Below are 17,925 nucleotides of genomic sequence, written 5' to 3' on the forward strand. Positions count from 1 at the left end.
GAAGCAAAAAAAAAGAGCAAGAAGGTGAAGAATGTAAATCTCCTGCCATGCTATGATTGAGGCAAACTCAAGAGGAGGACATTGATAGCATTGTATTGATATCAATGCAAGCATGTTATACAGATGTAGAATTTGTGGAAACCTGTGGACTAATTTTGACAGATGGAAGGATTTATATAATGCTGATTGACTGCTCTTAAATTGAATCATAGTTAAATGTCTAGAGAGAGCTTTCTTCACTGATAGTGTAGAAGTGAGTCAGGAAAAACTAAAGCATGTTGAGTGTGTGCAAGAACCCATGTGGCAAGTGGGTTCAAGAATCACCAAAAAATAAGGAATATAGTCTCTCAAGCAACAGTATCGTATGGAGTGGTCATTTCAGGATGTAAAGGCAGTTGGGAGTGTAAGGGGATGTTACAATTTCTCTATAATAATGCTAGAGGTGTCAGGAATTAGAGGAAAGAGTTCTTGGCATTGGTTAGTGCAACCTCGTCAAAAGTTATAGGCATTAGTGAGTCAGATGATAATTACACGAATGGAATGCTTTGCATTCCATTCGTGTAATTAAGTTGCAGCCAAAAATATTAAAAAAAAAAAAAAAAAGATTGGAAGACTTGAAGACTGATTGGAAAGAGGACAGACTAAATACTTGAAGCAGCATGTGATGGAGGTTACTTAGAATATGAGAGTGTTAGATCTGGTTATAGGATCAGAAGATCTCCTGTTCATGACCAAGTTGGCCACATTGCCTTTGATCTGGGAGAAAGTCATCATGCACTCTTGTATTCGAAGGTTACAAAACATGGAATTCTCAGTTAAGAAGGGGGGGGGGTATATATATGGACCTACAAAGGCATACTATTATGACAAGTGTAGGAAGCAGCTTGAAGCAATGCTATGGCATAAAGATCTACAAAAGGGATGTTAGAAGTGCATGGGTGAGAATAGTTAATGGAAGTAACTATCTGGAGGAAGTAAGACTGTATACCCAAGGTCAGAAGGATTAATCAGATAGAAGTAATATGGATGAGTAGCATCGTTAAACCAAAAAGGAGAAAGATCATCAGCTTGACTAGCAATCTCATGAATAGTACAAGGATCAGACAAGACAGGTGATCAACATGGTAAGGAAGAAAAAATCAGATTATTAGAAGATATTAGCAGAGCAGGCCAAAAGAATTTCCAAAGAGTTATTTTCTTATATGGCAGGTAAAAGGAAAAATATCTATGAAAAGTATTAACCACCTCACCGGCCATTATGGATCAAATACGGATACGCATATGCTTCGTATCCATCACATATTTCAATGTAATATCAATGGTATTAAAATTTTAATATGCACTTCGCATCCATGATAAACTCGACGTCTATAGACGTCATGGCCGGTAGCGTGGTTAATGAGTGCCAATGGTAGCGAATTGACAGAAGCAGATGAAATAATAATAGGAATTGCCCTACCTGAATTATTGGGTGACCCCTTTGCAACAGTATATCATTGACGTGAGAATACTGCTATGACATATGTGACAGACTTATGTGAGGACAAAGGTTGATGATTTGGAAATCACTTAAGTTATTGCAGACTATCAGTGCAAATGCAGCCATGGAATTAGGTGGGATATCAACTCCTGTTCTATGAGAATGCACAAGGGAACTGGCAGTGCCTCTGACTATGACATTTAATTTAAGTCTTAGCTCTGCAAAGTCCTAAGAGAGAGTGGAAGGAGGGCATAGTTGGTAAAAGTACAGGAAAAGATAGTCAAAAAGAGAATTCAGAAATGGGCAGATAAGAATTGGATGCTCTATTAAGGGAAGCATGGCTTTTTTGAAGAGTCAGTCACCTTAGTAATTTACTAACGTTTTATAATAGAGTGACAGCTGAGTTGGATAAAAGGGATGACTACATGATGATAAAGCTGGATTTTGTAAAGGTGTTTAGAATACCACTCTGTCATGTAAATTAGGTGATGGATATGAAACTGGTGATATGGCTGATAGACAGATACCAAAAACTAGAATAGAGTGGAGCAGAATCCAGGAGAAAGCATGTGAACAGTAGCATGCTGCAAGGCTCTCTGCTTGGACTGCTACTGTTTAATTTTTATACATAAATGACATAGTAAATAATTTGAAGTGAAATATTCAGTTGTTTGCTGGTGATGCAAAAGTAGGTAGAGTAATAGTTAATCAGGACGATGTGCAGAGTTTGCAAGATGATTTAAATAGGCTGATAGTATGAGCAAAAGATAATGGATGTCAATTTAATGGGGAAAAGTGTAAATTTAAGCATTTTGAGATAAAAAGATTAAAAGCTGTGTATCGCATTGAGGCACCTGTACTCCAGGAAGTTGATGAAGCTAAGGATTGGAAGGGGTGGGGAGTAAGTAGAGAGTTGATTTAGAGGGCATATTGATAAGTAGCCAGGTTAGCTCACAGGATAACTTATCATTTTTCTTTATAAGGCCTTGATACATCCAGACATCCAGATGACTGTGCTCAGTCACTGGTTCCTTAGAGATGAGAAAGTAGTTTAGAGGATTCAGAGACAAGTGATGAAAATGGTCAGTGGTCTGCCGACTGCCCCATATAAGGATAGGGTAAAGGTTTGTGGGTTGCAAAAGTCAGTGGATGTTAAGAGTGTGGGTTAGCGAGGATGTACAGATAGATTTCATTTTGAGAGTAGTAAACAAATAGAGTGGATTCCCAGAGTCAGTTAGGAGTGATTTATCTGTTAGTGGATTCAAGGAGAGGTACATTAGATATTGAATAGATTGTTTCCAATAATGAGTCTTTGGACTCCATGGAGGTGCCTATACAATAATAATAATGATATTTAAAATTTTTAAATAAATATAAAAAATAAAGTTATTAATAGATATCTTCTCTTCTGTAACTTATAGAAAGCCTTAAAATATAAAGTAGCAACCAGTTTTGACAGTAAAGAATATTATAAACATTGGAGACCTGAAAATATGGTTGAACAAGACACTATTTCCCCTGATACCAGTAGTATATTGCAAGAAGAAATTCCACAAGAATTGGAAAATTCAGAAGAAAGAGAGATTGGTAAGTTTTTTCGATTTGATTAAGCTTATTGAAAATAACACTTAATGATATAATTAAAAAAAAAAAAAGTAATTTCTTGCAGTCTGCTGTTAGTGTCTCTGTCAGCTGGAAGAATGACACGTCTTTGTGTTCTTCTGGATATTACCTGAGTTTTTTTTTTTTTTTTTGTCATGACAAGAGGAATCTTTATATGGACTTTCAGTTGAAATTGCATTACCTGATTTCATATGGCATTAGCAGTTATTTTTTTTATTATTATTTTAAAGTAGTGTTTTTCATCCCACATATTGACAAAAATACTTGTTGTTTCATTAATACTTATGCAATAAGGTTTTGCAAGTTAACATAATAACACCAGCAAAAGAGTGAATAATACATTGCTTTCCATAAAGTAAGGAACGAAGAGAAAAATCACAGTAACTCAAAAACTGTATAATTAATTTTTATGCAATTCTGGGTGAAGCAGTATGAAATGAGATGTGAAAGAATCATCCACAAAAATTGTAAATAAATTGTTTAATTCAGTAACAAATGGATACATAATGACTGGTCAAAAACAAGTGGTCAAAATAAGAGTGTCTGTGTCTTAATAAGAAATGTGGTCATCCCTTGCACCGATGTTTCATACTGTTTATAGTGGTATCCAAGACTTCAGTTGGTAATAAATAACAACTATTGCTCTTGCAAAGCTCTCGTTAGCCCTTCAAGGTTTTTGGAAGAGAATTGTGAGTGGTCTCTTCTTGAAGATATTGGTCCATAAGCCTCAATCAATGAGGACGAGTATTATCAGTAGAACAAATATCTCCCTTATTGCACCTTCATACAGACAGACAGATATATCAGTTCAGGGCCTCATCTATATGAGTTGCAGCATTCATGATTATGCTAGGAAGCATGTACAGGTTGGTGCATCCACCCAATGAGATGCTGCCTCAAACCATCCCACTACCTCCTCATAAGTGTCTCTTTCACAGATATTAGAGGGTTGATAACAAATTCCATGGTTCTCTCCAGATCAGAGCTTGCCTGGCATCACTTTCATGAGCAAATTGGTACTTGTCTATAACGTGCACACACTCACTCATGGGTTCACGTGTGTGGCTTTGGGATAGTGGCATGCAAAGTACTAGTTACCAGTTACCTAGTATACAGACCACCTTTGTGAAGCCTTCTGTGCAGTGTAAGCAGATACCAATGTTCCTGTAGTCAACCTGAGGTCAGATCATAGCTGATTCAGGGTAGTACTCCTCTTTCAGTGAGCAGATAATTGGAAATATTGTTCATCCTTAGCCCTCCACACTGTATCTCTGGGATGCCATTTGTGGCTGTTGGAGTTGGTTCTACAGAACAAATAATGCAACTATCTGACTACTTTTGCCTCACTTTGGCTGACCTCTAGTCTTAGGATAGCTTATCACCTCAATTCTTTGGTTAAACGATGTCATGCAGTCATGTCCAAGGATTTTGCTATCACAGAATGTCTTGTTCTCACTCCAGGCATGAAATGGAAACCACTCCAAAACATCTGCTTTTATACCATGGCTCATTTGCATAAATCACTAACATGGCCACCCATTTGTATATGACGGGTGTTCAACCTGTCGATCACGATTTTTGGTCGATCTCTTGTATATTCCTCCTTACTTACAAATTTAATTAAAACTGAAAACATAATATTTTATTTATCATTATTTTGTATTATTTTTAATTCGCTTTAAGTGTATTGCTATTGTTTATTTATTTTTTGTTAAAATTGTCAAATCAATTTTTGACAATTTTAAAAAAGAAAAAAAAAAAGAAAAATTTAAAAATAAAAGTAATTTTCTTATAAGTCTGGGTAAATGAATTAATTTGGATCAGTGGAAGTCAAACAGTGAGCCGAGTGAATACGATTATAAGCAAAGTGTAAAAACTCGATTGTAGCTTAAATATTAAATATTCCAAAGCACATTACATAGATTTTTTACTTAGGTTAAGTCCCATGTGAATATTGTAAAAAAATAAACTTTGTTTGTCTCGGTATAGTTTGTATTAGATGTTTTTGTAAATAACTCTTTTGAAGCTGTGTATTCTGCTTTAATAAGAATATGCTAGTGTTAAGAACAAAGGCAATGTTTTTGTCGCCGAAACTTCTATGTATGAGAAAGGCTTGCAGGCTCTAAGTGTAAACATCTTCGAAGTCAGTCAGAAAGAGTTCAAACACCTTTCCGATGGCCGGCAACTTACGATCAAAACAAAGCAGAGGAGAACAAAAAACGTGCCGAACGTGAAACTTAAGATGAAAGACTCATACCGATTCTTTCGGGGGTTGCCAAACTTCATGCGAGGTCTCAGAGGAGGCCTAATAAAAAGGGACTGAAGCAAGCAGAAGGGGTCCCGGTTCCAGAATTGCTGTCAGAGAGGAGGCCGCCCGGTCCAGAGCCGCTGTCAGAGAGACTGCCCGAATCCACATTGCTTGAGGGAGAAAATTATAAGTGTAACAAACATCTTTTATCACTCATTTTCATCAAGAAAATTTTTTATATTGTTAACTAATACAAGAAATCTTTCTAGAAATTCACTTCTGCTGAGCCAGCGAACGTTATTGTACAACAGAAGTTCCCTATCATCATCTGCCTGTAATTTAAATAACTGCTGTTGCAGGGCTTTTCCTCGAACGGAATTTACAATTTTAAATGTAATATCCAAAACATCTTTTGTGTTTAATCTTTTACTACACAGAGGAAGTTCCCGCTTCCAGAAAGGAGCTTCTCGGTTCGAGATGCCCCTAGAGAGAGACTACTTCTAGGCCACAGACAAGGTTTCAAATTGCCAAAAGGAAGAGTTCCAATTGCTGGAGAAAAGTTTCCAGGCCAGGTTAATGTCAGACATTCACCAGTGTGTTGCGTTTTCATTACAATTTAATGAATCAAACGACTTCACTGATATTGCTCAGTTAATGGTATTTCAAGATTATTCAAGTAAAGAAGAACTTTTGAAAATTATACCATTATTGGGAAGGACTAGGGGAGAAGACATTTTTTTCGGCATTTGATGAATTTGTGAAACAACACAAACTTCTGCTTTTTAAACTTGTGTCTATTACTACTGATGGTGCTCCTGCAACGATAGGTAATAAATCAGGCTTCATTTCATTATGTAAAAACGATGACAAATATCCAGATTTTTTAACGTTCCACTGTATTATTCACCAACAAGTACTGTGTAGTAAAAGATTAAACGCAAAAGATGTTTTGGATATTACATTTAAAAGTGTAAATTCTGTTCAAGGAAAAGCCCTGCAACGGCGGTTATTTAAATTGCAGGCAGATGATGATAGGGAACTTCTGTTGTAGAATAATGTTCGCTGGCTCAGCAGAAGATCTTTAGAAAGATTTCTTGTATTAGTTAACGATATAAAAAATTTTCTTGCTGAAAATGAGTGATAAAAGATGGTTGTTACACTTATCATTTTTAGTAGATTTCTGTACATAATTAAGCAATTTAAATTTAGAGTTACAACGTAGAGATAAAAATTTCATTGACATGTTAAGTTCAATAAAAATTTTCCAACAATACTTACTTTATTAAAGAAAAATATAAATGACCTCGAATTTAGACATATCCCATATTTATTAAAAGTTTTTGAACAAAATCAAGAAATGCTTCGCTATGATTTAAAAGAATTTATTCGTGAAATAGAATTAGTTGAGGAAGAAATAAATTCAAGATTTAAAGATTTTAATAAAACTGAAATGATTGTATCTTTTATCAATAATCCATTTCAAGAAAACTTGAACATCACAGAAATTTCAAATAAAATTAATGGGCTGTTTGATATAAACCAAGCTGAAGTAGAACTTGAGATAATAAACATTCAGAATAGTTTACATTTAAAATCAATAAACAATGAATTCATTTGGAAGTATGCACATGAAAAATTCCCAATATTAACTGATATTAAGCGAAAAATTCTGTCATGTGTCAGATCCACTTTTTCAAATATGACGGTCATAAAAAATCAATTTATGATTTTTTATGACTGTCATATTTGGATGATTGTCTACGATTGGCTACTTCTTGATATCAACTTGACTATGAAAATATTTCGAGGTCCAAACAATGCCAAATTTCATATTAAATTTTTTTTTTTTAGTCAACCAGCATTTCCTGTAACTTGTGAGTATTTTTTTGAATATAAATACTCTTTATCCTGCTCTGAAGAAAGGGAAAAAACTCAGTCATTTTCACTTTCTTGAATGATTTCACTGAAAGTCCACATTAAAAACGTGGTCGCAAGTTGTAACCATGCAAAATTCATGAAAACAACTACAGATTGATTATGCTTAGTAAGAATATGGAAAGTTCAGTCTTGCAAAATCCTTAAACTTGAACACTCTAGCATTATATTTTAAAAACCCACTTGCATGCACATGCCAAAAAAAATTGCAGTTGCAGTTGCCAGTTTTCTCATAAGTCAGATAAACCAGCTTTCTTCACTTTTATCTCTTTATTATATTTCTTAGAAAGAAAGATAATAAAGTTTCTAACTTATTGTATTTCTTTCTATGTAAAAAGCTACTAGAATAACAAACAGGCCACATTCCATTTGTCAAAATTAAAAGTAAGATTAAAGAATAGAAAGAAAGAAAGAACCTTGTCTGGATTTCACTTTCTTTAAGAATGACCCAATTAAATACAAGTATGCAACAAAAATTAAAGATTATTTTCAACACCTTAAAGAGTTTCATTTACACTATGAAATGTAAACTGATAACAAAATGAAGATAGAAAAAGAATGGAAAAGTTTCAAGGAGACTGGTTAAGATGATGCTTATGACTGTATCTTCAAAATGACTCAAAATAGAAGAAACCATGGATGAATGAAAGTATTTTAAACCTATTCAGCAAAAGAAAACAAGTAAAAAATGAAACAGAATATAAATCTTTAAATAATATAACAAGGAAAGCATGCGGACAGTCCAAAGAAACATGGCTTAATAATAAGTGCAAGGAAATAAAAGTAATTCAACAAACTTGAGAGGTACACCAAAAAATAAAAGTTCTGTGGATCATTCATTTTCTTGTTCGTCGCTGAAATCATGCTGAAGAAAATGAATGACCCACAGAACTTTGCAATCAAGAGGAATGATGGCAGAATGTTATTTGAAACAAAAGTGATTAAGAAAAAGATGGGTTGGACACATTTCAGATCTATTCAGAAATGAGGAGAGAAAAATGATACCAGAGTTTAACAATCTTGAAAATGGTCTTCCACTATGAAAAGAAGAAATATTAAGAGCTATAGAGCAAATGATGACAGTAAATGCACCAGATCAAAATGACATTCATACAGAAATGCTAAAGGTCCTAGAAGAAAATGGAATAAAAGAGTTAAGGAATCTGTTTAAACTATATATATATGAAGTGGATATGTTCCATATGAACTCAGGAATTCTTTCTTTATAATTATCCTGAAAAAAGGCTGAAGCAGTTGAATATAAAGATTACAGACCAATAATCCTAATGAACCATATAATAAAATTACTATCATGAATTATATTGGAAAGAATAAAATCAAAATGAACAAATGAAATAAAGGATGTCCAGAGTTGATTTATGAGAAACAGTGAACAAGAAATGGGATCTTCAATATCAGAGTGATGCTAGAAAGAAACTTAGAAATGCAGAAAGATGTTTATTTCTGTTTTATAGATTATAATAAAGCATGTGATAGTTTTCACTATAAGAAATTAATAGAAACATTAATAAAGAAAAGAATAGACAGGAATGACCTGAGACTGATATCCTATATATATATATATATATATATATATATATATATATATATTCATTTTTATATATACTGACTATAACTGAGACTAGAATAACAATTAAATTTATTCAAAACGCAGCATGTTTCATCAGATTGTCCGACTTCTTCAGGCGTGGGAACATAGAAAGCAAATAAACACTATAAGAAACATCGTATCACTATAAAAACGACTATTATAAAATTCAATTAGCTTTGAACTGTAGCTACAGTCCGTGTTGAAGTTCTATTGTTAAGCAGCTGCGTGTGTCTGATTTCACAAGTGTGCCAATATCGGATAGCAGAGCTGAAAGAGTCCGGTAGATTATAGCTAAGGTTATTATTTATGTGATGAGGGTCCATAACAATTTCCTTAGACTCGACTATGCGGCACTCCACCTCGTCACGGCATATGTAAAGGTTTGAAGTTGTTGTCCAGTTTATCTCATGTTGACAGCCTTCATCATTTGTGTTTACTGAAAACAGTACATGGCTTGACAGGGCACTTGCTCTAGTTCTTTTGTAGGCAATGTCCCTCTGGTGTTCTTCCAGACGTAGGAGGATGGATTTTTCAGTTTGGCCATAGTATTGCTTCTGGCCATATATATATATATATATATATTGGAACCACACTGCAAACATAAAAATCTACAATAATATGTCAGAAACTTTCTAAATACAGAAAAAGTGTTAGGTAGGGATGTGTGCTTCCTCCTCTTTTGTTCAATTTCTACAGCGAAGAAATTTTTGGAAGTATGGAAGAACTGGAGGGAGTGAAAATAGGAGGAAGAAATATAAATAACTTATTATGCAGATGATGCTGTATTATTGCGGAGAAAGAGGAGGAGTCGCAGAAGTTAAAAGTAAATGAATACACAGAATAAAAATATTACCTTATATTAAATTCCCAAAAAACTAAAGTCATGATAGTAAGCAGAGAAAAATGTATTCCAAAGTTAAAAATTAAAGTAGAAAACCAAATTATAGAACAAGTCAAATGTTGCATTTATTTAGGTCACTTAATTACAGATGATGGAAAATGCAAAAGATTGGTTAGAAGAAGAATAAAAATTGCAAAATCAACCTTTAACAGAATGTAGAATATGCTGACATCAAGAGAAATAAGTAAAAATTCTATATTAAGAATGATTAAAGGCTTTATTTGGCCTACTTTTCTCTATGGAGCAGAAATATGAAACAGAAGTAAACTAGGAAGACAGTAGGACTGATGCTTAAGAGGTGGACTTACAGAAGAGCAGCAAAGATCTAATGGATCCAGAAGAAGAAAAATGAAAAACTTTCGGAGGTGATGGGTACTAAATTTGAACTAATAGGAAATATGTAAAAAAGGATTATTGCCAAGAACTATCAACCTGGTGTATGTAACATAGTGCACACTACTACTACCACACCATCTCTTCATGGTGTGGTAGTAGTAGTGCACACTACTACCGCACCATGAAGAGATAAAGATACGTGAGAATGGGTTGAAGAGCTGTTGCATAGCCTGGATAAGAACATGGCATCAACAGATGAAATATCAGCATGCATGATAGAGGAATGTTCCAAACTGGCTCTTGGCTTGTCAGATGTCATCTCCTTCCAGGAGGTTGGCTGCCATGTACTTCCACCATGTATGGTTTTGTACTTCTCTCTTACATTCTTCATAAGACAAAGTTCAGTCTTTGATATTTCACATCCAGTCTCTTCTTTGTCTTCCTTGTCTTCTTTTTCCTTGTATCATTCCTTCTAAAGTAGGGCTTCATGCCTTAATATGTGACCAAGATAGGTGGTTTTCCTTTTCTTAATGGTTTTCAACAGAATCCTTGCTTCTCTAATCATCTCTGTCTAGGCTTTTGTATAACTCGAGTCTCAGCTCAGTAAAAGAAAGAATGTATGATAGTTATGTTGTACAGAGTGGTGTGTATAGCTGATGTGTATAGCTGCCAATCAGTATCTCATGGTGAAGATTTTAGAGAAGCTGGTAAGAACTTGCCGAGTTGACAGACAAACTATACTTTGCAAAGAACACTATGGGCTTATTAAAAGCAGGTCATATTTCAACAGAAGAACAAGCAGGATTCAGAAAAGGTCGAGGAACTAGAGATCATATATCTAACATCAAACAAATAATCGAAAAAGTAAGGGAATTCAACTGAAGCCTTTATGTATGCTCTATAGATTACTTCAAGGCCTTTGACTATATGAGGTGGGATATTTTATGGGATATCATGCAAGAATCAGGAATACCAAACCATCTATATATTTTAAGCAACAGTAAGAATTGAAAAACTCAGTGTCCCCTACATTCCAGTTCAAAAAAGGATCAAGACAAGAATGCATACTCTCACCATTACTATTCAGCCTTTACAGCTAAACTATAATGCAAAGATCTCTAGAAAAGTGGAATGGAGGCATTAAATTAGTTGGCCAAACAATCACTAACATATGATATGCAGATGACACAGTGATAATAGCAACAACGAACCGGAATTAAAATCCATCCTAAATCAATTAGAATGGGAAAGGTTAAGCCATAGTTTACGAATAAATTAAGATTAAACTAAAATAATGATTTTAAACAATGCAGAAGAGATACATATAGAAGAAATTGAAATTGTCGACAATTTCAACTACCTTGGAGTGATAACAACAAAAAAAGATGGATATTAAAAAAAAAGATAAGAAGAAGAATAGTACTAGCTAAGAAAGCGATGACTGATTTAACTGCGATCTGGAAAGACAGGCACATCTCCAAAAAAACAAAATTAAGCTTGTGGAAACCTTAGTTTTTTTCGATCTTTCTCTATGCTTCTGAGTCTTGGACAATGACAAAAGATGACAGAAGAAGAATTGAGGCGTTCAAGCTCTGGTGCTGGAGAAGATTAGTAAGAGTGTCTTGGACAGGAAAACAAACAAACAAAAGTATCCTAGAAGAACTGAATATCCACACAAGACTGATAAACACAATTGACAAGAGAATAGTGCAATATTTTGGACACATATCTAGAAGGGAAGGCAACTGCCTGGAAAAAATAATCATCCAGGGTAAACCGTGTGGGAAAAGAAAAAGAGGAAAACCCCAACAGTTGGATTGACCAAATATCAAGAATCACTGGACTTAAACTAGAACAAGCAATAAGAGAAGCACAGGAAAGAAAGAAATGGCAAAGCATAATCAGGAAGGTCACGAGTCCTCAGACATGAGGAGATCCAAGAGAGAGAGCTATTTCAACAATTTGTTCATATTTTCTAATAATGTTACAGTTGAGGTAAATAAAGGGAATGAATACACCATGACACTGTTGAACTTTACTAAGGCATCTGATAGGATACCACATGAAAAGCTGTTGCAGAAACTGGAGAATATGGTATTGGAGTATAGATATTGGCTTGGAAAAGTGTGCAGTCTTGATACAACTGCGCTTGGACTACTACTGTGTGCAGATTTGGTCTCCTGAATTGCAAAGGGATAAAGAAGCTGTGGAAAGATAAATCTTCTTTGCAACTCATTGCATAGTTCAAGAAATTATGCATTAAATTATGAAAGTTTTTCATAAATAATTATGAAAGTTTTTCCACTTTGTTATACTATAAATTAAAGATGCCAAGAAATTATATTCTTGGTTTAATCCTTTATCGAAGTGTAAGCAAACAAAGTTCATGTGCAAATTTTATTTGCTTACACTTGGATAAAGGATTAAACTAAAAATATAATTTCTTGGCATCTTTAATTTATAGGAGTCAGATTGGTTTGACAGTAATGAGGAATAATTTATCTTAACTGCCAAGAGGTTAAGATTATGTAGGGTCTTTTCATGTTTATTGTATACTGGTTGGTTCTTGTCACTAGAGATTCAGAACAAAGTAATTTGGTTTTGTTTTCTTGGAAATCAATGTTAGCAGCCTTCTTGATTTCAAAAGTGTGTTTTAATTGCATGGCATCTAATGATATTTTAGTAGTGGGATTTTTGTTTACATCATTAGTGTGCTATGGGAATAATGCAATCCCAGTTATGTTCAATTAAACATAAACATGAATGGGTAGTGTATCAAATGTAGGAAGTATTGTAGATAATAGTCATTGATAGTCTAACTTGTAAACTACATTATACTATGGTAATACACCAGTTTGAGCTACTGTGATTTTTATGTTCAATAATTTTTGTAATAGCATAGCTAAAAATTTGGCTGTGCAGTAAGGAGCTGAGTGTTATAAGTCAACAGGTGGACGAAGAATGTCTTCCTTATGCATCTTAGATAGACCACAGAACCTAGGGATTCTTGCAAAATTTTAAGTGTTTCTATGTTGTTTCCATCTAGGCTTACTTACAACTTCTATTTACTTACTAATCTAGTAATGAGTTTAGTTTTTTGAGTTGTCTGTTCGCGGAGTTGTAATCCAGTTCCTGGTACATCAGGTGATCCTATAATAAAAGAGTGATTTTTCTTTGTCATAGCAATGGTATTTCCATTAGTGATGTATGGATGTGAAAGCTGGATTATTAAGAAGACAGAAAGCGAGTTGATTCATTTGAATTATGGGGGTTGGGGAGACTATTAAGAATCCCAGTGACTGCAAGAATGACTGATAAGAAGGTTTTATAGAGGTATAAAGATAGAATGCCCTTGGAGGCAATGATTGCTAAACAGAAGTTAATGTATTATGGTCATATTATGCAAGCAGATGAATCATTGGAAAAGGCAGAATTATGTTGAGGAAGATAAAGGACATGAGAAGGAGAGAAAGACTACAAAAGAGTTGAATGGACAACATAAAGGAACTTAGCAACTTGAATTTACAATCGCTGAAAGAAAAGGCAACAGGCAGAGTTGGATTGAGAACCTTTGTTTACAAGATCACCAAGAGTCAAAAATGACTGGATGGCACATAACAACAATAATGTGTAATAGGAAGATCTTGCAGAAAGCTTGACAAATTCATGGGAGAACTTTGAGAAAAATATAGAATAAATGTTATGTTCAGTTAAACATGATCTTAAGTAATGGGTAGCAGATCAAATGCAGATAGTATTGTGTCCTGATTGATAGTCTAACTTGTAAAGTACATTATGCTATAGTTTAGAGGAACACAGAAAGTTAAGTAGCAAAATGGAAAACAACAAAGCATGGAATCAGATAAATCAGGTAAGTAAAGTTGATTAAAAATAAGAAGAATGTTATTTGGTATGGAAGCTATCATAAAACATGCCATTGATGAGTGGGTTATAACTTGAAGTTTACCCACAGCAATTAAAAATATAGCACATGCAATTGAAAAACAGAAAACAAGAGCAAAAGATATTATGATTCTCATAGGTACTAATGACTTAACTAGCAATAAGTAGTAAATTCAGTATGAGAGAGGATATGGAAAGATTGTTGGAAGAGTCGAGAGTGAATAGCAAGAAAGTGAAAATCATAAGTGTAATTCCTAGATGTGATAAAAATGAATTAAGAAGAAGGATTATGATAGCAAACGATTTGATGCATAGGCTGTATAGAAGGAATGGATGCAAGTTTTCAGATGTGTGGAGTGAATTTGAGGGAAGAATGGATTTCTATAAGAGGACACCCTACACTTGAATATGTTTGGTATCACAAGTCCTGAAAAATTATTAATTGGTATGAGACTTAACCTCCCAACCGGCTGGTGTGGATGAAATATTCAACACTCCCTAGCTTTTTTCATGGATCAGAACTTCGTCGGCATTCTACCTTTTATCATGCCATTACCTTCCTCCGCTATTAATCTCGTTACGGCTATTCTATAGCATTAGTGGATTAACTGTTGCTGAGTGACCTTTGTGTCCCCTCCCCCTGTCTTTACGTCTATTGTGTTGCTTAGAATTTCATTTACTGTCCTAAGTTATTTGACCTTTCTTGCCTCAAAAATGATTTATTGTGTCTCTTCCCAAAAATTGAAACCAATTTCATATATGCCAAAAAAAATCAATCCTGAAATGCCCACTGATCAGCTTTTGCAATGAATCTATTTAGTGATAGTGAATTTGGTGTATTTTATTCTACAAAGCAGTGCACCGGAAGAGATGCACTCATTGTTCTTTCACTTTACGTATAATAATTGAATAATTTTTTTTCGAATTTTAAAATTTTCAAATGTTTGCTTTGAAAATATTATGTCAAATATTTATATTTTTAAATAATATTTATTGAAATAAATATGTCCCTTTTCTTTCGTTTCTAGCGAAATAGCATTATATGGATCATTACATTTCAGATTTAGAAACGATTTTTTGTTATTCATAAAGACAAAATAAAAAAAAATGTCATCATCATCATCATCATCATCAAATTCCTGCCATGTACCCTCAAGGGGTGTACAGGATATGACAGTACTACATGAAAAAATTACATCATTACTAACTTCCTATCTACAATTTTCCTCCAAATCAGTCTGTTACTTGTCAAGACTCCAACATTATCAGATCTTATATTTCTATCGTCTAGGGCACTTTGTACCGTATCAATCCACCTATATCTTGGTCTTCCTCTGGGTCGTTTTCCTGCCAACCTGGCAGAGAACACTTGTTTTGCTAATCTTTCCTCTCCCATTCTATTTAAGTGACCATACCATCTGAGATTAGCTCTGCTAACGCATTCCTGGATGCTGACAATGTCAAGTTCTTTCCTAATATTCTCATTTTTAATATGATATTGCCATTGATGCCATCTGTTCACGCCTCTAATCTTTCTCAGGACTCTCATATCTGCGGTCTCTAGTCTTTGGTCAAGTGTTTTACTTCTGACCCAGCTCTCAGATCCATAAGTTAAAATTGGTTTGAACACAGTCTTGTATACAGCTAATTTAGTGTTCCGACTAATTTCTTTCTTATTCCATATGAATTTATTCAATTGACTTCCCACGATACCAGCTTTGCTGATTCTGTTGTCTATTTCTATATTTAGTTTACCATCTTCAGTAAAAATTGTGCCTAAGTAGCTGAAATGTTTTACTTGTTCCACAGGTTCTCCATTCACAACACAGTTGACATTTTCAATGATTCTGCCTATTTTCATTGTCTTTGTCTTTTTATTGCTGACCCTCATACCATATCTATTACAACAGCTATTCAATTTAGTCAGAGAATCTTGCAGACTTGTAGCGGATTTATTTAGAAGTATAACATCATCCGCATAAAGCAAAGAGCTGACATTAACATCTCCAATTTTGATATCAGGTTTAATACCACATTCCTTCATAATGTGATCCATATAGATAATGAATAACAGAGGGGATAATGTACATCCTTGTCTCACACCAGATTTAACATTAAACCATCTTCCTGTACTTCCTTCAATTCTAACTGCTGACTCACAACTCAAATAAAGACTAAGTATTGCTTGATATAATGCCCCATTGACACCATATAACTGCAGCGTATTGAATAGCTTCTCTCTTGGCACCTTGTCATATGCCTTTTCCAAATCGACAAAACTTAAATACAGATCTTTGTTATATTCCCATGCTTTCTCGACTATTTGTCGTAAAGTGAAGATCTGATCCTGACAGCCTCTATTTGGCCTGAATCCAGCTTGTTCTTCACCAAGCTTTTCTTCCACAATTCTTCTCAACCGTTTCTCAAGTATACTTGCATAGATCTTGCCAGGAACACTCAGTAGGGAAATACCTCTGTAATTCTCACATTCAGTTTTATTTCCCTTTTTATATATGGGTACTATGAGAGCTCTACTCCAATCATCGGGAATTCGTCCCTCTGTCCAGGCTTTCTGAACTATGCAGTGCAGCCACTGTAAGACTCTTATACCACCATACTTCAGCATTTCTGGTCGAATATCATCTACTCCTGCTGCCTTTCCACATTTCAAGCCTTTGATGGCTTTTTCTACTTCAAGTATGGATATGTATTCCTGACTGCATGCCTGGTCAGTGTGTTTTATCACTGTGCTGTCATCGCTGCTTGTTTCATTTAGCAGTTTTTCAAAGTAATTACTCCATACTTCAAGGATATCTTTTTCTCCTGTTTTCATTTCACCTTTATCATCTCTAATTCCTTTTACAGCACTCTTTCCTCCATTCCTAAGCTTCTTCAACAACCTCCAGAATATTTTGCCACCTTCTTGATATTTATTTTCTATATTCTTGCCAAAGTCCTCCCATGACTTTTGTTTAGCTAGTTTTACACATTGTTTAGCTTTCTTACATTTGTCTCTGTATTCTGTAAGAGTAAAAGCTGACTTATTTGCCAGAAACTTTTGATATGCTTTCTTCTTTTCCTTCACTGCCTCTTTAACTTCCTGTGTCCACCAGGGAGTTCTGATTATTTTATCTTTGCACACAACCTCACCACATGCCTCTCTGGCAGAATCGATCAATGTTTCCTTCAGAGTTTGCCACTGAATCTCAAAGGCTTGATTCCTGTTCGCAAACTCTTTCATTTTCTTTTCAATAATATTTCTGTATTTTAGTCTACAGTTCACATCTGAGAGCTGCTCAACTTTTATTCGCTTTAAAACTTTCTTACATGTTATTCTTTTCAATATGAAATTCAATTTTATCCTGCTCAAGACTAAATAGTGATCACTTTCAATTTCAAATCCTCTGTACACTCTGGTGTCCTGCACCAGGGAGAAAACATCACTATCAACAATAACATAGTCAATGAGACTTTTCTTATTCCTAGCCTCTTCTCTCCATGTGAATTTGTGCACATTTTTATGTTGGAACATGGTGTTAGTAATAACCAGTCCATGTCCTGAGCAGAAATCCAACAGATATTTGCAATTATTATTAGCTTTGCTCTTTTCTCCAAATTTTCCCAAAATATTTTTGTATGTCTCACAATCATTTCCTACTCTACTATTTAGATCCCCAACAAGGACCAACTTTTCCTTTTTCATTGTTTCAGTTGCTTTTTCTAAAGCGTCAAAAAATTCCTCCACTTCTACCTTAGTAGAACCTTCTGTGGGACCATAGGCACAAATAAGTCTCATTGTCCAGTTCCCCATTCTCATATTTGCCCACATTACTCTACTTGAGACTGACTGCCATTCAAGAAGATTAGCCTCGTATTTTGTGTTGAAT

General features: G+C 34.5%; 1 protein-coding gene across 3 annotated transcripts in view; it reads left to right on the plus strand.

Moving 5' to 3' along the window:
* bchs (WD repeat and FYVE domain containing 3 bchs) overlaps positions 1–17,925 on the plus strand; it is a 1,305,514-nt gene that overhangs the window by 855,944 nt on the left and 431,645 nt on the right. For all 3 annotated transcript variants that reach the window (XM_090399415.1, XM_090399420.1, XM_090399430.1), the window contains exon 47: positions 2,902–3,067. In XM_090399415.1, coding sequence (XP_090255541.1) covers positions 2,902–3,067 — 166 coding nt within the window. The remainder of the gene's footprint in view (positions 1–2,901; positions 3,068–17,925) is intronic.

This window comes from Typopeltis vanoorti, chromosome 1 (genome assembly GCF_054136105.1).
Source record: "Typopeltis vanoorti isolate ZY-2024b chromosome 1, IOZ_Tvanoo_1.0, whole genome shotgun sequence".
Taxonomy (NCBI): Eukaryota; Metazoa; Arthropoda; class Arachnida; order Uropygi; family Thelyphonidae; genus Typopeltis; species Typopeltis vanoorti.